This window comes from Nyctereutes procyonoides, unplaced genomic scaffold (genome assembly GCF_905146905.1).
Source record: "Nyctereutes procyonoides isolate TBG_1078 unplaced genomic scaffold, NYPRO_anot_genome, whole genome shotgun sequence".
In the NCBI taxonomy this organism is placed as follows: Eukaryota; Metazoa; Chordata; class Mammalia; order Carnivora; family Canidae; genus Nyctereutes; species Nyctereutes procyonoides.
The window spans coordinates 55,038,917-55,060,791 of NW_026575126.1; the positions used below are offsets into that span (position 1 = coordinate 55,038,917).

The 21,875-nt window shown below is 47.6% G+C and overlaps 1 protein-coding gene across 1 annotated transcript in view; it reads left to right on the forward strand.

Moving 5' to 3' along the window:
* Window positions 1-17,477: 17,477 nt before the first annotated feature.
* Window positions 17,478-21,875, forward strand: part of HS3ST2 (heparan sulfate-glucosamine 3-sulfotransferase 2) — an 88,594-nt gene continuing 84,196 nt past the window's right edge. The window contains exon 1 of the mRNA XM_055339364.1: window positions 17,478-17,987. Within this exon, the coding sequence (XP_055195339.1) occupies window positions 17,536-17,987 (452 nt within the window). The 5' untranslated portion in view covers window positions 17,478-17,535. The remainder of the gene's footprint in view (window positions 17,988-21,875) is intronic.

Consider the following 21,875-nt stretch of genomic DNA (forward strand, 5'->3'; position numbering starts at 1 on the left):
TGAATATAAAAGTTGTTAAGCATGGACAAGAATGGTTTCAGGGAGACTGTGGAGAGAAAAAGAGCTAAGCCTTGCAAAAATGTTAAGGATGAGAAAAATTGATTTGGGGGCACATTTGAAGCAAGCAGATAAATGACAGGGTTGTGCCAACAGATGACAGATTAAAAGTAGAACTCAGTCTTACTTTGTTTCCAACAAAGAAAATGGTCTTCAGGCTTGAAAAAAGAAATTGTTAAAAGTGAAATTTAAAGAACAACACAGGTATGTAAAGAGAATCTTGCCCCATTAAGCCATTAAGTGAGGTTGAGTCCCCAGACTGAATGTAACTGTCAACCCAACCCCCCACTTCATTCCATGAGTCTTTTTCTACCTCCCCCCTCCACCCCAGCCAAGGTTGGCAACCAGGTTTCCCATCTACGTTCTGGGCATATTCCCCACAATTCACAGTTTTATTCTGATGGAGGGAGCCCTATCAGGTGGGTAGAGGAGTCTCTCCTCATCTGTGACCTGACCGGAAGGGTCACAGACCAGTGAACACCCATGTGCTTGGTTTTGTGTGTGTGTGTACGCACAAGTGAGTTCCTTCACCAGGGAGGTTGGGTGGGGAGGTATCTTCTGATGACTGTGAACTAATGGTTTATCGTCTCCGAGCATCTCCTCTACCAGAGGTAGGACAGTTTGGGGAACATGAGGGCTATTGGCTCCCCTGCTGCCAACAAGATTTTCATGCTTCCTGTTAAATACTCCAAACAGCCTACATGACTTTACCTTCTCTTCTGGAAGCCCCACAAAATATTCCTCAGGTGCGGGAAACTCTGGGCAGGTTGTATATCTCAATTTTTTTTTTTACTATATATCTTTTTTATTTTTTTGTATTGTGGTAAAATATACAGAACATAAAATTTATAATTTTAACCACTTCAGTGTATATTTCAGTGTATATTCACACACTGCTCTGCAGCTATCACCACCATCCATCTCCAGAACTTTTTCATCTTCTCAAATTGAAATGGTACCCTTGAAACAATAACTCAAAGGTCCCCTCTTGTCCCAGGCCCTGGCAATCACCATTCCACATTCTGTCTCTGTGAACTTGACCATTCCCTTGATTCTATGAGGAATCACATAGTGTTTGTCTTTTGGTGACTGGTAATGTCCTCGAGGTTCATTCATGTGGCTGTGTATCAGATCTCTTTTCTTTTAAAGGCTGAATAATATTGTATCTCAGTTTTAACAGGATAAATTTCCTTCCAATATCCTGTAGCTAAATGGCAGGAATGTAGACTGAGGGGTGGGATGCTGAAATCTTACTGAGTCTGTGTCATGTGGGAGGAAAGCTGTCTCAGGAATTTCTAAGTACTCCTGTCCAGACTGCCCTGGACAACATTTCTAACAATGACTTAAATGAGGACCCAGGAGGGCTGCCAAGCTAATAACTTGTGAATGACAGAAAATTTGGCATAACAGCTCTTCCGTGGAATGATGAATATGGATTCAAAATATTTAGTGTACTAGGATGATATACTGAAACCAAGGAGATGGAATTCAACAGCGGTAAATGCAATATACTAAAATGAGGTTAAATTGCATACTTGTGTGCATACATGCATGCACGTGCGCATGCGTGAGCATGCACACACACACACACACACACACACACACACACAAATGCAGCAGTACAGGATGGAGTAAAACTGGCCTCAGAGCAGCCTGAGCAAGAGTTGTGGGTTTTAATTGACCACAAGCTCAGTCTGAGTCAACAGTGGGATGTGGTTGCCAGAAAAACAACTAATGTGATCCAAAGATGCATTAATAGAAGCACAATGTTCAGAGCAAGGCAGGAAATAGCTCCTATGCTGGCCTCGCTGGTCAGGCCGCACCTGGAATGTTGTGTTCAAGTCGGCACCGCATTTTATGAGAGACATCAGAAACCTGGAGGGCATTTGGCAGAGGGCAAACAGTCTGGAAAACGTGCCTCGTGAGGCAGGAAACAAATCTGGGAATTTAGCAGGTAGGACAGAAGACCTGGCAGGGGGGGCACAGGAGGCAACTTGAAAATTTGGAAGGCGTGCTTTCGTGTGGCGCTGGAAAAGGGAACTGTAACTCATGGACGCAGGTTACAGCGAGGGCAAATTAGACCCAGCAAACAATAGAGTGAGTCCCTCATCCCTGGAGGCAATCAACCAGCATTGTTTCAGGAAAGTGATTCTCAGGGGCACTTCTGGCCCCCACGAGAGAGAAACATTGATTATCACCAGTGGGAGGAGGCAGAACTGCAACTGGCATCCTGTAAGTACAGGCCAGGGATGCTTCTAAACATCCTATGGTGCACAGGCCAGCCCCGAGAACAAATAATCAGCCAGCCTGATTCGTGATTCTGCTGAGCTTGAGAAACCTCAGAAGGAATTCCTGTACTGGAATGTTTTAGAGTAGAGGCCCAAACCTCCTGGTTGGATCTGGCCTGCGGGTGGTTTTCTTTTTATATCAATTGCTAATATTTAAGAATCCTGGGATTTCACATAAAGATCTGGAATTCTAGCCCTTTCTTAAAAAAAAAAAAAATCCCTACACCTGATATCACTGGGCTCACCTTCGTGCACAGCAACAGTTGCCTAGAGCTGCGTAGCTGAGGTCCCTTCTGGAAGATTCACAGTCCCTATGTCATTACCTGCCTGGCCAATGTAGGCATTTTCATTTACGACCCCTGGTGCCTTTCATCAACTGGTTCTCAACTTTGACTTTGCTTTCAAATCACCTGGGGAGCTTTGCGAACTGCGCCCTGCCCCCTGTACTAGTGCTGTGCCCCAGACCAATACTGCAGACTCTCTGGAGGTGGGACTCAGGCAGCACAGTCCCTCACAGCTCCCCAAAGTGCTTTCAAGGTGTAGTCAAGGGCAAGAACCACGACTTTATCATGAAACAATAATCTGTGGGTAGAAGTTGTGAGACAAGTATACTCATACCCAGTACAGAAAACTTAACTGTGGTCAAATAATTTGAATAGTTGAATGCCCTGTTTTTGGAGTGAACTCCATATTTCTGGTGGTAGTCAATTAAGAGAGGTTTTTTTTTTTAAGATTTTACTTATTTATTTGAGAGAAAGAGGGCAGTAAGAGAGAAAGCATGAGCAGGGTGAGGGGCAGAGGGGAGAACTGCTCCCTCAGCTCCCGCTGAGCAGGGAGCTCGATATGGGGCTTGACCCCAGTATCCTGGGATCACGACCTGATCAAGATAGTGTTTATGAAGAAATCCCTACTTTGGAATACTTGAAAGGGAGCAAAACTGGACCACAGCAGGGGTTCTTCACTCTCATTGTGGAAGAGAATAACCTGATGGGTTTCCCCAAGCACACAGGTCCAAGTCCCATCCCAGAAGAGTATAATCTAGAAAGGTCAGGTAAGGGCTGAGCAGGCACAAATAGAAAAATCTTGCCAGATGAGGCTGGTACGTGCTCCCAGAGAACCACTGAGCGAGGTGGATGACCTCTAAAGCTCCAGCCTCAACCTTGGCACTGACTCAGGTCCCTTAAAAAAAAAAAAGTCTACGTAAACCTGCAAATACACACTGGAAATATATATGAAGGGCATGATGACCATGGGTTTGTGTGTATTCTAACAGACACAAAGAGGAGGGTAAGCTGGAAGCTGCAAGATTCTCAGATTCAGTCCTAATACTGGGGCCTGAAGGGATTCAAGTAGAGAACTGTTTTTGAGGTTCTAGCACACTTCCCAACATGTTGGACACATGATGTTTGCTTAAATAACCTCTTGGAAAGCCTTTTACATGCTTGTGTGTTTTTAGCTTAAAGCAACAGATACTGACACTGCCTGCTTTAAGCTAGAAAGAATTCTATTAAATGGATATTAGAACGATGTAAGAAGGCTTTAAAATATGCCTGCCTTGGGATCCCTGGGTGGCGCAGCGGTTTGGCGCCTGCCTTTGGCCCAGGGCGCGATCCTGGAGACCTGGGATCGAATCCCACATCGGGCTTCCGGTGCATGGAGCCTGCTTCTCCCTCTGCTGCTGTGTCTCTGCCTCTCTCTCCCTCTCTCTGTGACTATCATAAATAAATAAAAAATTAAAAAAAAACAAAAAACAAATAAAATATGCCTGCCTTAATAAAGCATGATACAGCAGTGCAATGACTTATTAGATGTTCATTAGAAACTATCACACAGATAAAAATGAATACATTTAGTAGGTGTGTGAAGGTGTCCACCATACAGGGCTCTGTGGGAAAAGGAGGCTATAGAACAGGACGTAAGATATGATACAACTCATTTGCATAATAACATATTTATAGTAGTACTTATACACAAAATCTAGGGAAAATCTGAACCTTGACCTAAAGCCTCATATTATAAACAAAAATTAATTGAAAACAGATCTTCAACATAAAATATAAAATGTAAACCTATAAGACTTGTAGGGAAAAAAAATCAAGCTTGAGAGAAAAATCTTCCAGATCTACAGCCAAAGAGTTCTGAGACTGGACACCAAAAGCATTTTACAATCTGTAAAGTAAAGGATAGAATTTGACCTCATCGAATTAAGAACTTCTGTGTTGCAAAGGAATGGTGAAAAGGATGAAAATACAAGCTGCAGATTGGGGACGGCATGTGGAAGGGTTGGGGGGGTGCTCAGGCAGCAAGATGTGCAAACCACCAGGTACATACCCAACAAATAGGATTCTCAAGACTCAGCAGTAAACAAACGAAAAACTAGAGGATGAGCAAAAGACATGAAAAGAAAGACTTTTCCCTCAATAGGATATGCAGATGGGAAAACAAGCCCATGGAAAGATGTTCACCGTGATGAGCTATCAGGGAGACATAAGAAAAAACCCACAAAGGACCACAAGGCATGGAGCAGAATGGCTAAAGTAAAAAATACTAACACCACCAAATGCTGGAAAGGATGCAGAGAAACTGGATCGCTCACATAGCATAAGGCAGTATGGCTGGCTAGTCTGGAAACCAGTTTGGCGGTGTCTTAGAAAGTCAAGACGCAAGCACCATTGGATCTAGAAATTCAGCTCTTGGGCATTTATCCCAGAGAAGTGAAAACATATGTCCATGTAAAAATCCTTACATGAAAAGTTCACATCAGCTCTACTTACAATTGGCAAAATTGGAAACCCCAAAGGTCCTTCAGTGGGTGAATGATTAAAGAAATGGAGACATCCACACTAGGAAATACTACTCAGGCTCAATTTAAAAAATATCTAAGTATAAAAAGAGGAATGACATAAAGACATGTTCTAGAAGTAATCCTGTTGTTGGTACACAGGTAGTGCAGAAGTCAAGGTGGTGCCCTGTCAATGACTAAAATTCAAGGCACACTGCCCTGGAATATGCTCAATTCCCTGCGGTCTCTAAGGAATCTGAACACAGTGCACAGGACACAGAAAATTAAAGAACTCCAATAAATACAATCCACACCTCTTCCCCTTCCCTTTTATTCACTCATCGTGTACTTAAAAGGGGGAGGGATTCTAGACCTCACCTCCTCTGTATGTTAATAAATGATCTGAAAGGAGTGATGGTCCTTGGAGCTCCCAGTATCATGAGACAGAGGTTAGGGTCGGTCTGGAGGCAGAGATAGGGCTGGGGGAGGGATTAGGGAAAAGGCAGTCACTGATGAAAATAAGCATTTTCAAGGTCTGCGGCTAAGCCTCAGGCCATCACTGGATAAGCAAGGAAGTGCTAGAAAGTTGTTTGTGTGAAATGGAGTGTAAACAGCAAACATGTTATAGAGGTGGAGGGGAAGGGACAGAAGGAGGGACCCACAGAGCAAGCATTAGCCCCCACCCTAAGTGGGAGGCTGTAGGAGTTTGGCGGTCCTTATTTATATGATACCAGATAACGCTGCAGCTCACACTCCGTGTGTTTGCCGCCGCATCTCCACCAACAGATGGAGATAATAAAGAGGCTAAAAATGGAAAGACGAACTGGTGTGTAGCTTTGTTATGGCAGTTTGTCACAGAACAGTCAAGAATCCCTCGCCAGTAAGTGTGCTTGTCAAGGTCACCCGTGACCTCTTTGGTATTAAATCTCACAGACACTTGGCTGGCCGGGCTGTAGCAAGGCCGGGGAGGCCAGTCTCTTGGGGCATGAGGTTGGCCGCTGCCCACTTGCGATCGGCCAGGCTCAAGCAATGGTTTGGCTTCCCTGGGGCTTCTGGAAGCTGTTTAGTTCCAGCTTTGGTCAATAGCCTATGCAATTAATCAACTTAAAGGGAGTGCTGGTTAGCAATGGTTCTTGACCCTGGCTGCACACTAGAATCACCTAGGGAGCTTTAAAAATAATACCAGGCCTAGACCTCACCCAGGACCAGTTGGTGGGGCTGAATATAAGCAATTTTTTAAAAAACACCCCAGGTGATTCTCATGTGCAGCCGGGCCGAGAGCCAACAGGCTAGATCATTCAGGGGCCAAGTTCAGACACACATGGGGGATGCCAATCTTGCTCCTTCTGTCATCTGTGACCTCCTACCCCATCCTAGTACACTCTGAATTGGGGTGGAGATAGGATTGGCACTGAGAGAGCAAGAGACCATGATTTATTTAAGCAAAATAACGAGTGCAGTTTTCAGATTGCTTCTAATATTAATAAAAAAACTAATGACCCAATCACCTTATGTGCAAACCTCTGTATGTATCCATAATCTGTTTCCTTGGGATAAATTCCTACTCTGATTACAAAGGTATGGATACTTCCTAAAGTTTCAATAATTCAGATTATTGGCCATCTTGGTTGGAAATTAACTCTAATATTTTATTTTGTACTTCTTTAATGTTCATTAGTTCCATTTGTATATGGGTCACTTGTATTTCTTTTCTGAAGTGGCTATTCATGGGCTTTGATTGTTTTTCCATTGCAGTGTTCATTTTTTACTGATTTTTAAAGACTCTTTTTATCCGATGTTAATAATAGATGATATATTAATATGTATTATGGTAGGGCTTGTATGTCATATATATGACCAATATTTTTCTTGGTGCATTTAATTTTATTTGACACTTTTAGGCATGTAAGTGGAAATTGTGTATGTAGCTAAATTTCCCAGTCTCATCCTCTGTGGTAACTTTCACTACTTTTAGGTATATCAAGTTTTATTTTAAATTGTTCTGGTAATTACTTTATGTCCTACTTTCCAACATTAAATACTCTGATTCACCTGGAATTTCTTTGGCAAAGAAATTTCCCTAATTTCAACACCCAAATAGCAATTCCATCACATGTTGAACACAAGTGCCCGGTTGTGAGTTTTCTCTTTTGCCCTACTGCTCGTTCTGTCTGAACTGTCTTGAACTAATACCACAGTTTTAATACTGCCACTTTATCATTTACTTTAAGATCTTCCAAAAAAGTACAGTTGACCTTGAATAACATGAGTTTGAAGTATGCGGGTCCACTTACAGGTGGATTTTTTTTAAATTTTTTTTTAATTTTTATTTATTTATGATAGTCACAGAGAGAGAGAGAGGCAGAGACACAGGCAGAGGGAGAAGCAGGCTCCATGCACCGGGAGCCCGATGTGGGATTCGATCCCGGGTCTCCAGGATCGCGCCCTGGGCCAAAGGCAGGCGCCAAACCGCTGCGCCACCCAGGGATCCCCAGGTGGATTTTTTTTAATGAAAAAAGTCCAGTACTGTGAATGTATTTTGTCTTCCTTATGGTCTTAATATCATTTTCTTTTCTCTGGCTTACTTTATTATAAGAATACAGTATAGAATACATATAACATAAAATATCTGTTCATCGACTATATTATTGGAAAGGCTTGCAGTCAACAGTAGGTTATTAGTTGTTAAGTTCTGGGGGGAGTCAAAAGTTATACATAGATTTTTGACTACATGAGGGATTGGTACCCCTAGCTCCTTGTATTGTTCCGGGGTCAACTGTGTATCATTCTTATTTTTATTTTCTTTTTTTTTCTTATTTTTATTTTCAAAAGCATTCTATTCTTTGATTCCTGCTTGAATAGCATTTTAATGCATATTAGGACAGTATTGTTTGCAAATACTGACAAATAGATATATGGAACCAAAAAGAGAGTCCACACAAGGGAAACATAGTATTTTTAAAAAGATTTTATTTATTTAAGAGAGAGAGAGGGAGAGAGACAGTGAGCATGTGAGGAGGGAGAGGAGCAGAGAGAGAGGGAGATAATCTCCAGCAGACTCCTCACTGTGCACCAAGCCTAATGTGGAGTTTGATCTCATGACCCTGAGCTGAAATCAAGAGTCGGACACTCAACCGACTGAACCACCCAGCTGCCACGGGAAACATAGTATTTTGTATCTACAAGGGATGAAAGAACTATTCAGTAATTAATTTCAGACATTTGCCTATCTAATTGGAAAACATCAGAGTGCTACCTCAGATTATATACAAAAATAAATTCAGGAAAGTTGGCATTTTCCCTTTTGTTTCCCCAGCCTGGGTGGGAGTGGCTCCTGCACTTACTAATTTCTCAGTAACTCCATCCTTCCTTTTTTTCCGCCACCCACCCTTCCAGCACATTTTTTTTAAGATTTTATTTATTTATTCACAAGAGACAGAGAGACAGAGAGAGAGAGAGAGAGAGAGAGAGAGAGAGAGAGAGAGAGAGAAAGAGAGGCGAGACACAGGCAGAGGGAGAAGCGGGCTCCATGCAGGGAGTCCAATGCGGGACTTGATCCTGGGACTCCAGGATTACGCCCTGGGCCGAAGGCAGGCACTAAACTGCTGAGCCACCCAGGGATTCCCCCCTTCCAGCACGTTTAGAACCAATCCCCTGTATTAAATAATTTGTTTGAAATACCTAGAGTGTTCTCTCTTTTCCTGACCAGCCACTGCTCAACATAGCCTCCACCTGGTCTTCCTAAAGTCTCAATGAGAGGGATCCTTCTGTTGAAAGCCCTCTGTGGCTTCTCAGCTCATCCAGAGGGAGGATCCACCCCAGGAGCTAAAGAATTATCAACCTGGTATGAATTGTTTGGAGATCGTAAACCCAAAATAAAACTGCCAACTGCCCAAATCATTCTCTACTCTGTCCCTGCCCCCTCCCCCTCCCACTATTCTCAAGCAATGAGGAGTCTCAGAACTGGCCTCATTCCAAAATGAGGAAAAAAATCCGGAGACTCTGGCAGGGGACCCAGGAGTAAATACCCCCCAGTTCATACCAGCACCATTCTCCTTCTACACTCTGAGATCTCCCCACCTGGAGCTCATCTGAGTCAGGTCTTCTATAGAACAAGTGACTCCAGTGTGGGCTGCACTGGTTTCCAGAGTGGGATGGCACTCAGCATCCAGGATGCTAGCTGCCCAGCCCAGCACCTCATCCCCCACTTTCTGCAGCACCTGATGCCTCCTAGTACTGAGCTTTTTTGACGATCCTCTTGGGCACTGTTTCCAGTTCCTAAGTTCACTTCAACTCTCTCATCTCTGCAGTGCCAGGTAGCACTTCCAGGTTTTTATTTTAATTCCTCATTAGCTGTTGTGTCCTCACTTCCTTTGTCCTTGTAGATGAATACTTTCCTTCCTTTAGACGCAGTGGTATTGTAGGCAGTACAGTGTGACAATGGAATGTGACACTGTGACATTCTGTGTGACAGAGGAATTCTGAAAGAACGAACGTCTCCAACACAGAGCACTCATTTATTTAGATGATAATGACAGCAGGTTTTAGGGAAATAGAGTTTGGTGTGTGACATGTGTAGGTGGAGATGCCTGTTTGCCCTCCAGGCAGAGGTGTCTCAGTAGCCATTCCAGGGAAAGGAGCTATCAGTTTGAGATGCAGTAGTATACACGGGGTATATATGACACCACGGGACCAATGATGTCACTAAAGGAAGGTTGACAGTAAAGAGATCATGTTCAAGGACTGATCCCTGGGGTACTCCAAGTGAGAGGTCATGAAGGTAAAAAGAAGCCATCAAGAGAAACCCAGGAGAAGCAGAAGTGAGAAAAACACCACAAGAATGCAGCATCTTCCAATCCTGGTGAACAAAGAGTTTCAGGAAGAAAAGGGTGTTGGCTGTGCCAAAGGCTGTGCGTAACTCAGGGCCCACTAAGATGAAGGGCTGGCTTGAGTTTCGCACAGTGGATGTCACTGGCGACCTCAAGAAGAACAGCTTAGAAGAGAGGTGGGAGCATCAGCCTGACTGGGATGAGCTCAGAGTGAGGGGATGGAGAGAGGGGGGAGTCAATGAGTAGAGCCCACTCTTGAGGAGCTGAGCTACAGAGAGGGATATAAATGGTGTTCCAGTTGGAGAGGTGAGGTCAAGACAGGGTTGCTTCCCTCTCTTCTTTTTAAGATAGGAGAGAGATCATTTCGTTGATACGCTGATGAAAAGGACCCAGTGGAGAGGGGACACTGAAAATGAGGGAGAAGAAAGGAAGGCTTGCTGGAGCCCTGTCCTTGAGCAGACAGACGCAGCCTGGATCTAGCACACAAACGGAGGAGCTGGCCTGATCAAGAAACAGGCACTGTGAACTCCTGTTCCTGAGAGAGAAAATAAAGTATATGAACATAGCTAGGGAGGTGGGTAGAGGTGGCAGTAAAAGCTCTCTTCCAGTTGCTTCTATTAGCCAGTGAAGTATGGAGGAAGCAAGGCCATCAGATAATCAGGATGGGGAGGAGCTATTTGAGGTTTGAGAAGAGGAGAGAAGGAACCAAATAGTTATATAGGAGGACTCAGAATGAATGGATGAGGGAAATTGCAGCATGATTGCCAGGAAATGTGAAGGGTCCACTTGAGATTAGAAATGATGAATTTTAAGTGAGACTAGTCATCATGCTTGTGCATTTGCTGTGTTCAGCTGTGTGGGTGCAGGCACTGGGCTCTGAGTGGGTAGAGAGTTGATTCTAACCAGAAAATTTAGCACAGTGAGAGAGGGTCAAAGGAATAGATGGTATAAGCAAAAAGTGACTAAGTATCATGTTTATCTGTGCAGAGGGGGCATGAGGGGGTGATCAATGAACAGAAAATTCAGTCCTTTAAGAGAAGTTGTGCGAGGTCCTCAGGCTAAAATTGTTGTCCTTCAGGTAAAGGGGTCTTCGGGGATATTGCCTATTTATCTAACAAGCATTTACTGAACACTTGCCGTGAGCTAGGTCCAGGGTGGATATGTGGTTACTTCCCTAAAAGCATTTTTTTTTATTTATGATAGTCACACACACACACACACACAGAGAGAGAGAGAGAGAGAGAGAGAGAGAGAGGCAGAGACACAGGCAGAGGGAGAAGCAGGCTCCATGCACTGGGAGCCTGACGTGGGATTCGATCCCGGGTCTCCAGGATCGCGCCCCGGGCCAAAGGCAGGCGCCAAACCGCTGCGCCACCCAGGGATCCCCCTAAAAGCATTTAAAGAATCAGGAAGGTAAGTTGGATCCAAAACAGGAAGGGTCTCAGGTAATTACTGAGAACACAGGTTGATTTTATTTTATTGCTGATAAATTTTTTAAAAAAGATTTATTTGAGAGAGAGGGAGAGCACGGTGGGGTGTGGAGGAGCAGAAGGAGAGAAAGAATCTTAAGCAACTCTGCTGAGCATAGTCTGAATGGTTGATAAAAAATTTTTAAGTAGGTTGAAAGGTGCAGACCTAGTTGAAAAGTACGTATCTCTATGAATCAAAATAACTAAATAAAAAAGAATTTATGGATGGATGTAATCACAAAGTTTGCGGTATAATAATGGCTAATGTTTACTGAGGGCTTACTGTTAGCAAGCCCTGTTCTAAGCACATTACATTTATAATCTTGTTTAATCTCAGTCACAGAGCCAGGATTTGAACTCAGGCAGCCTGCTTTCAGACATTGTACTCCTAACCACTATGAAGAGACAGCTTCAGGCAAAGCTGGATCCAGGCAGTCAAACACTATTACTGGGACTCAGTCTTTCCCTTTCACTCTGCTTACTTACATATTGAGTTAGTTCACATGCATGTTAGGTTCTCTCCATTCATAGTAGCTACAAGCTTACCCCATTCTTAGAAAGCAAGCAAGCTATTTTCTCTTTCTGAAAGTACTAGACCTACCTAGGTCTGTATTTAATGATATAAATTCTCAATATTGTCAAGTAAAAAAGCATTTTACAAAAGGGTAGATAAGAGCTGACTCAAATTAACAAACAGATGTATAATTTGGAAGGATGTAAAAAACATTAGTGATGGTTATTTCTGAGTATTATAATTTAGGGCCTTTTTTTGCTTCTCAGGATTTTCACTTGTTTCTATATTCAGGATAATATAGTCTATAATAATAATGTTGAAGGGAAACAAAACTCAATACAAGCCAACAGATATATGTCTCTAAGTTGTCCTCTGTAGCTAGGTACTTTTAAAAAAAAAAATACTCTTCTTATACCACTAAGATATGTATCTCAGAAATGAATAAATTGGGGATTACCAATAGTGACATTCTCATCTGCCTCCATTTGGTTAAAGACAAGGAGACGAAAGGGAGTGTCACCAGGTACTCTGGGTCAGCTCTACCACATTATTGTACAAGTGAACAGGTTAGTATCTTCCCCAACATTACAAATAATCCACTTTGGATAAATTTTGAAATGAAATATTAATTCTTTCTTGAAAGCTGTAACAGGGCAATAGTTAGTGGTTCAGTGGTCCATCAAGGAGGAGAAAGGAGATGAAGAATCCAAGCGAGTCCCAACATGAATACGCAGCCCAGATTCTAAGTACCAGGCTGATTTGGAACTAGCTGTTTAGTCCTTGGCCCCTGAGGCGTTTACAGTCACATTAAGAAGCCAAGATGGTAAGATAAGGTGAGCAGAAGATCCTGTGGGTTACAGAACGCAGGATGGGAGGTGGGGGCATGTAACAGTTCTGACCCCAGGTAAGGCCATGGGTGAAGCTGATCAGTCTCCCCATTCATGATTTTTTTAAAAAGATTTATTTAAGAGGGGAGAGCCTGTGTGCCTAGCAGGAGGGGAAGAGGGAGAAGGAGAGAGGGAACCTCAAGCACACTCCCAGCTGAGCACAGAGCCTGACTCAGGGCTGGATCTCATGACCCTGAGATCATGACCTGAGCCAAAATCAAGAGTCAGATGCTTAACCGACCGAGCCACCCAGGTGCCCCACTCATGCTTTTCTTTTGCACTGGTTTCCACACTCTTGAGCCTGCAGCAGCTGGGAGAACATGGAAAAATCAACCATGTGATGGTTTCCATATTTGTAAGATATGGATGGTAACAAGCCCTATCTTACTGGTTTTTTTTGCGAGGATTAAATTAAGTACTGCATCTAAATGAATGCCTAGCCCAGTGACTGGTGCTCAATACATCGTGCCTATGATGATGATGATGATGATGATTACTGCCAACTGCACAAGTAAACCAACATGGAGACCACAGAAGGTTTGGAAACTTACAAAGTACTTAAAATCAACCACCATTCCTGGCCTTCCAGAGTTGATCCCCTTCTACAGGCAGTATCTGGTCCCTTGAACTTTCACCCCCTGATTTTAGCCAGAGAATAGAGCACGTGGAAAACCTTCTCTCATCCTCACTCCCATCTGTTCCTGAAGGGAAACTATTCACGCCCACCCTCCAGATCAGATGTGAACTCCGCACCTCACACAACCTGCAAGCCCATGTGAATCCATTTCATGGTCCTTTGCCTCTTAGGAACCACCCTTGTTCTAACATTTTCTCACATTTTACAAAACTTGGCTCTTGGGGGGACAGAATGGAAACTTATCCCGAAATACAACTGAATAATACGGCTTGATTAGGTCCAAAGACTTATAGGAAAGAAAATTTCCTTGTTTTGTAATTTCAAATTCAAAGTCTTAAATGCAAGGTGTAAGAGTGGAAAGGAAGATTCAGGAGAATGCTGGTGCAAAAGAGCAAAAGAAGACTCAAAAATGAAGGCAAGAGAAGGATCTGTGTCCTGTGGTTGCTATTCTGTTTACGGGCCCAGTTCCCCTGCCTTCCTAATTCTGTGAGTGACCACTAAGTTCTTTTTCTGTGTGAGCTATTCCAAATCCTTTTTGCTTCCATTAGCCAAAATCAGCTTCTTTGGCTTGCGACTCAGTAGCCCTTCCTGGTTTATTTATTTATTTATTTTTAATGATTTTATTTATTTATTCATGAGAGACAGAGAGAGAGACAGAGACATAGGCAGAGGGAGAAGCAGGCTCCCTATGGGGAGCCCAGTGTGGGACTCGATCCTGGGACCCAGGGATCAGAACCTGAGACAAAGGCAGACACTTAACCCCTGAGCCACCTAGACGTCCCTCTGTCCTGGTTTATAAGTAAAGGCAGTAAAAAGGCAGGAATGTGAAGAAAATAAACAAGGTCCAAAGAGAAATAAAGATGGAGAAAAGTAGCCGGATCTTAGGACAGTGTCTGAATTTGAAGGATTCCAGTTCTCGTCTGTGCATTATCCTTCCTCATGCTCTCAAAGGAGAACCGTGGTACTTCTGGAAAAAACAAAAAAAGAGAGAGAGAGAGAGGGGTGGGGGATGATGAGCAGGCACGTCCACTGTCTAACTCCAGAAAAACTCTATCCAAATCACGGTCACTACTCTGGTTAGAAATTTGAAGAGGCAAATCTGCCTGGCTCTGATGGTCTGGAATACCCAGGCATTTCACAGCTTACGAATTCAAAGATAAAAATAATTTTTAAATTGAGCCAACTGGAGAGTGATGAGAAATAACTACATTCATTTTTTTTTTTTTGCTAGGAAAAAGTTCTTGTCAGAGTGGATTAATCCACATTAAACCTTGTAATTCTAACAGTGAAGTGCAGAAATAACAGGTTCCCAATGTGAAAAACTGCCAAGGGTCTATATTAGAGCTCCTTCCAACATATTTGTTTTGACTTTATTATTAAAAACGTGAATGAAGAATTAATTAAATTGTAATCAAATGCGGAGATGACATAATGCCAACAGAGTGGTTCATGCCTTGAATAATGTAGTCATAGATTCGTACAACATCGGAACCCCAGGAGGTTTCTGTAGCTAATCCTACCTCCCCATTTTACAGCTGAGAAGACCGAGGCTCAGAAAGGTCAATCCATTTGCCCAAGGTACACCTGGAATCAAGGGTCAAGCTGCTGGAATTCAATCTTCCTATGTTTTCTTTTTGAATAAATGAAAGCTGCATTGCGATTCAAGATTCAAGTAGACACTTGTTAAAAACTGGAGCAGCAACTGATGAGACCAGATAAAATTTAATCAGGTCAGACGTGTAAGGACCTACATCACATGTTGGGTCCAAAAAGCCCACTGTTACAAGCACAGTATGGGGTAGCTATGCCTTAACCGGCTGCACTTATAAGGGACACTCAGAGATGTAACTTGGCTGTGAGCTTGAGATGTCAGCGGTGTGATGTAGCTACAAGAAAAAGATGATGGAGTCGGAGGCAGCATTACTAAAGGCAGAGTTTACAGAAGGGAGGTGAGCATCCTGGTGGACTTTTCAACCTACACCTGGAATTCCTCATTGGTTCCAGATGTCAGATTTTAGAAGTAATGAGTATGGATGTGTTAGTTCACACCTGGGAGAGGAGCCTAGGATGGAGTGCTGTCAGGAATGATCAAAGGAAGAGAGGGAATTGCAAAGCATTGTCATTAAGAGCTTGAATCCTGGAGTCGGGTTAACCCCAGCCCTGTTGATTACCGATTAATTAATTAATTAATTAATTAATTAATTAATGAACACATGTTCATTAAGCCTTACTCTCACTCTGTAAATCAGGGATCATAAAGGAGTACATATCTCCCAAGAATAAGGTGGGAGTGCATGGCAAGTGATAGGCACAGGACTGGCACCAAACAAGCACTCAATAAGTGTAAGCTTCTATGAGAATTAAGGAAGGGAGGTGATGTGGGGGTAATGGTAGGTAACAAACTCATAGGCTATGGTTGAAATAATTGAGTTAATGTGTGGAGGGCTCAAAACAAAGTTGGTAGCTATGATCTGTGGTAGATTCTAGGATGGGCCTGGTTGGGGGACAAAATACTCCCTGACTTGGGCTAAGGTCCACAGAGCCTGATCAGGTTATTCCCTGAAGAAGGATGTTTAGTTTGGGGGGCGGGGGGACGGTAGAGGGGATGGTGGTCCCTCAGTCTGTGGGGGTAGCACTTGCTGAACATCTGGGCACAGGGATTCGGCTCCGCTGTGGGGCGACAAATGAGCTGCGTTCTTGGCCACGGTCACGTAGATCTGTTCTGATCCACCAGTGTGGCCACTCAGGGCAGCACTGGCGTCGGTCACACATGCCTGTTCTGGGCATGGTCACTGTGGGCGATTACTGGGGAATCATTGGGCGTGGAGCTACTCCTGGATAAGTCGTCCCCCTCTGCTCCGCCCGCGCCCCTGGGGGAAGTCTGCAGCATCCTGGACCCCGGGGAGCGGCCCGCCGCTAGGGGGCGGCCGCTGAGAGGGGAACCAGCCGCGCGGAGTCCGCTCCCTTGCGGCTCACTCTCCCGCCGCGTCCCAGGAACGGTGGGGTGACAGCGGGGTGGGGGGCGCACGCTTCGTGGGTGCGAGACACAGCGAGCCGCCTGGGTATGAGTCAGCGCGCGGGGGGCTAGGGAGCTCCGCGAATAGTCACGGAATCTCACTCACGCTCGGCTCCTCCACCCATCCCCGTCTAGCGCGTGTGTCCCAGTCCCGCGCGTGTGTGCGCACACGGCACGATGTCCGATTCCAGGCTGCGTGTGCCTGGTGAGGCGGAGATGAGGGGGACAGGGGAGCGTCCCTGGCAGTGTTTCCACGCCCATGTGGGGTGAGGGGGTGTGTCCTGGTCAGGGTACGTGTGCACCTGTGTGTGTGTGTGCGTGCGCGTGGGTCAGTGCAGAGCGCTTGCGTCTGCGCCCGGGTCTGGGTGTTGGCGCAACCCGGCCCGGGGTTCCCAGCCCTGGGGGTGGTGGGGAGGCAGGCGTAAGTGCCTGGGCAGCCCAGGCCGGCGGGGGCTCGTCACGGAGCGGCCTGCGCGGGGAGCGCGCGGACTGGCGCGTCCCTGGGAGGGGCTGGGGAGTGGGGGCGCAGGGGGCGGGCCAGGTCCCAGGGCGGGGCGCGGGCTCGGGGGACCCGCGCGGCTGACGTCAGGCGACTCCTTAAATAGAGCCGGCAGCGCGCGCGGCTCGGCATTTCTCTAGGAGCCCGAGCGGGGCCAGCGCCAGCGCCACCGTCCGGTCCGCCCGCCCGCCTGCCCGCGCCGCCACCGAGCGTTCGGGGCGCCGCGCTCCGGGGACCGGGCATGGGGCTTCGGGCTTCGGGCGCGCTCCGGAGCCGGCGCACGTGAGACCCGAGCAGCGCCGCCCGGAGCCCCGCGGCCCGGGACGGGGAGATGCGGGGCGCGCAGCCGCCCGCGCCCCGAGGAGCCGCCGCGCCCGGGGTCCCCGGGCATGGTGCGCGCCCCGGCCGGCAGCGCCCGCAGAAGACGGCGCCCCCCACGCCCGCCCCGCGGGGCCGGGCCCGCGCCGCGCCTGCCCCCTAGGCGGCCGCAGGGCCCCAGCAGCTCCGCCGCCGGCGCCCCCCGGAAACCATGACCCCCGGCGCGGGCCCATGGAGCCATGGCCTATAGGGTCCTGGGCCGCGCGGGGCCAGCTCAGCCGCGGAGGGCGCGCAGGCTGCTCTTCGCCTTCACGCTCTCGCTCTCCTGCACTTACCTGTGCTACAGCCTCCTGTGCTGCTGCGACGACCTGGGCCGGAGCCGCCTCCTCGGCGCGCCTCGCTGCCTGCGCGGGGCCGGCGCGGGCGGCCAGAAACTTCTCCCGAAGTCCCGCCCCTGCGATCCCCCGGGGCCCACGCCCAGCGCGCCCGCCGCCCGCCTCCCGGCTGCCAACCACTCGGGCTCGGCCAGGCTGGGCACCAAGCGGCTGCCCCAAGCCCTCATCGTGGGCGTGAAGAAGGGGGGCACGCGGGCCGTGCTGGAGTTCATCCGCGTGCACCCGGACGTGCGGGCCTTGGGCACCGAGCCCCACTTCTTCGACAGGAACTACGGCCGCGGGCTGGACTGGTACAGGTAAGGAGGGGGCGCCCCATCCCGCGCGCCGCGCGCCGCGCCCCCCTCCCCCGTCGCGCGCATCCTTAGGGCCGCCTCCCGCGTCGTCTCTCCCCCTTAATCCTGCGGGTTGTGTGGGTTCAGGCTGACACGTGGGGGGGACTCCACGGAGTAAATCCGCTGAACTTCCCAGGGATGGTGTAGACGGCCACGCGCTTTCTAGAACTGCAAAGGGCAGCTGTTTCTGGAGGCCCCGGAACGCAAGGGGGGTCTCTAGCCAAACCTCCGGGCGAGCCGGTGGGCTGCCTCCTTGTCCAGCCTCTGGGGTGGAGCAGGGTGCCGGGGGCCAGGGGGGCGCTCCCCTGACCTTCGCTGATCTTTCCAGGCATCTGAAGGACCCTGAGAAGGGAAGCTTGGAATAGGGCCCCCTTGCGGCAGGGCGCGCGCCTGGGTGAGGCCTCGGGCCAGAGAGGTGTGGGGATGAAGGTGGTCCCTTCTGGAGGGTCATTCCCAGCTCCAGGTATTTGCTGCTCTGCGTGAGCTGAGACCCACCTCTCCCTGCACACCCCCCCCCCAGTCGCTCTGACTTTGAGTTAGTGGTCTTGGGTGGTGGAAAGGAACCCTGGATTTGAGTCCTGCTCTGTCACTTAGCGTGAGCAAATGCCTGAAACTCCGCGAGAATCCATCACAATGGGCAGGAAAACCTTCCAAGGTCTTCCTAAAGTGCCTTCAAAGTGTAAAAAAGACACCTGCACTAGGTGGTGCTTCTAAACCAGCAGGCAGGATGTGGAATTTGGGATACAGCCGGCACCTCACATAAGGGCTGGCCTGGGTCCTAGGGACAGCCAATCATAGACTGTTCACTCCTCCACTGCACTGACAGGGATGAGAGGCCCCCAAGCTGGTGGTGTCTGAAGGGGGATAGCCTGAAGCTTCTGGAAGGTGACAGCCTCTGCTGTTCAATGCCCATCTGCCTCCTAGACCCAGTGTGGTGCAGGATTGGCCCAAATGTGGGCTGAGTCAGGGCATCCCCCAGAGTGAAATAATGTATGTGCTCCCCATAACACGTGGGTCCCAGAATTCCCGTCATTTACCTGACCCCTTGAAGACCTTCTAGAAATGTCTGATAGTACTAGAACTGGGGAGGAGTAACATGGTAGCTGACACAGTAACTACAGCTGATTTTTGAAAATGTTTATAAGAATAAACCTGTTAGTAGAAGTCGTAAGCATATTGGACAAATGAAAACTTTATTAGAAGGGGGGACCGCTCTGGGCTCACAATAAGGGGCCCTTGGATTTGCAAGGGGACAACAGGGCCACTTAGCCCTGACCTGCAATGCTCATGGTTGTGGGGGCAAAGGACGGGACACGCACTGTCCCTAGGAGGCAGACACACACTGTGTCTCCGGTAGAGCCCAGCAGGAGACACCCAGCCTGTTGGTGGCCCTGGCACCGTTATGTTGGCTGAATGGAATAGGGTGACACAGAACGGTAGGTCCGGTGCTTCCCGAGCTGTGACTCACAGGCATCCCGTCTGGGTGTACGGGGCATTCGAGGACCGCGTCAGAGCCAGACCCCAGGGAGAGGGAGGCAAACGCATGGGGCAGCAGAACCCTGTGTGGGTCAGCCATGGTCACGGGGTAATGCACAGCAGGCTTTCCTCGATGGAAAATCTGAAAGATTATTGTGAAACCCTTTGCCAGTACGAAGTACCTTTTAAGTGCAAAATAGCAAAATTCTGAGCTTTTAGGTATTGTGTCCTCCAGTAAACCCCATACCCCACACCCAGCGTCTTCCCTCCTGTCTCCTGGGTCCACCAGCAAACAACTTACCCCAGGCTTCCTTTGCAGAGCCTGTGTCATTCAGGGATGGCTGCTTTTTATTTTTAACCTTGGCATGTGTGATTCTAAGCCAGCTTAGCTGTGAACCTTAGAGATGGGAGCCATGCCTTTTTTTTTTTCTTTTATAGCACATTTGGATTCTGCTAAAATTCTCAGCTGAATCTTGGTAGGTTTTATTTAACATCAAGCACACTGACAGCTCCACTTCTCTCTCTCTCCCCTCCACCCTACCTCCCAGGGTCTGAGTTTACCCTCCCTATCACCCTTTGTGTCTCTAGAACGATTAGCCCAGAGGTCTGGCACCAGATTGCCCCATCTTACCACTTCCCCGGGAGGGCTGGGAGCCTACAGCTCAGGAAAGGGCTGTGTGGTTTGTGCTTCTCTCCGTCGCAGATCCACACTCTCAGAGTCCAGGGGTTTGGTTGTGGATTGCCATTTCTACTTAAGGTCGTACTGCCCCATTAGGAGGGCAGTTCTGTTTCCAGAACATTTCTCTGTATGTGCTTTATCCTTTATTACTACTCAAGAAATAGGCATTCGTTGCAGGAGTGACAGGGATTCTTGTGATCCTTTAAAACCCATGTTCTCACTTTATCCCCAAATTCTGTGAGTTTGGACAGCAGGTGATAGGATGCTCCTCTTTCTGCCCACTGCCTGTGTCATTTCACAGATGTGAAAACTGTAGCCCCAAAACAGCATCTTAAATGGGGTCACAGAGCAAGTTGTGAGCCAGAAGTCAATGGCATGCTGTATCCCAGAGAGATACACACGCTCATGTGTGCGTGTGCGTTTCCAGCCAAGTGCGCTGGTGGTTGCTCTGCACAGCTTGCCACCATAGAGCCAGCGTCTGCTGGGTAGACATGGTCAAAGAGCCCTTGCACCCATGGTGGCAGACTGTTTTGCAGAGGTGGAGTTCAGAGTGACAGACTAGCAGGCCGTGGGTCACATTATAATCTCTCCATGGCCAAGTCCCCGGGGACAGCTTCCTGGGTCCCGAGGCCCCAGAACAGAGATAGTAGAAAAATCCAACGTTACCCTCAACCCAAAGGAGAGCCTTCTTTCTATGGAGAGAAGCCAGGAGGAAACAAACAGTGCCTGAAGGCGGAGTGCTTACACCTGGAGAGACCAGGAGCCGGAATCTGTGCCTGCCTTGTCTCCACGCGAGCCCCTTCTGGGAACCAGCCCAGTTCTGGCCGCCCTAGGAGAGCTCAGCGCTCTGCTTTGGGATCCCTCCCCTTAGATGTTTCTCTGAGTTCTGTCACCTACGTGTGTCTGGCTTGGTTGTCCTCTCCCAGTTTAGCTCCCTAAAAGGCAGCTGGGCCTGCAGGGTGAGGTCGACTAGATGTCTAGACAGGTCGGCAGAGTCACAGTAGGTTGAAGAGGGAACCAGGGATGGTGTCCAGATGCTGTGGGATTGGCAGACTGTGGTCCTCCTAGAGTAGGGCCTGTAGCAACCATCACAGAAGGTGGTTTTGAAGAATGAATGAAACACTGTGTGGGAAAGTGCCCTGGAAAAGTCTGTGTGAGGGGCGCCTGTGTGGCTCAATCAGTTAAGTGTCTGCCTTTGGGTCAGATCGTGATCTCAGGGTCCTGGGATTGAGCCTCACATGGGGCTCTCTGTTCAGTGGGGAGTCTGTTTCTCCCTCAGTGTGCATGCTAGCTCGCTTTATCTCTTGTTCTCTCTCTCTCTCAAATGAATCTTAAAAAGAAAAAAGAAAAAAGTCTGTAGTATGTAAAGATGGGGCAGCCGTGTTACTACTTTTGCCACTGTGGCTGCTGCTTCTACCAGCACTTCTGGATCACTGTCAGTACTATTAGTGTTAGAACTACTGGGTTTTGCCTCGGCTGCTGTTAACCAGATGGGGCTGAGGAATTAGTTCCCAGGACAGTAGTTCCATGATCAACTAGGTAGGATCCTGATCTTGAGTTGTAGTTTCAGCTCTGCTTCAATTTGCTTTTTTCGTTTTTGGTCTTCTTTTCCTCCCTCCCTCTCTTGCTTGCTTTCTTCAGCATCAGTAAAAAAGTGGCATCACATTTCTGGGTGTCCGTTTTCTCACCTTTAACAT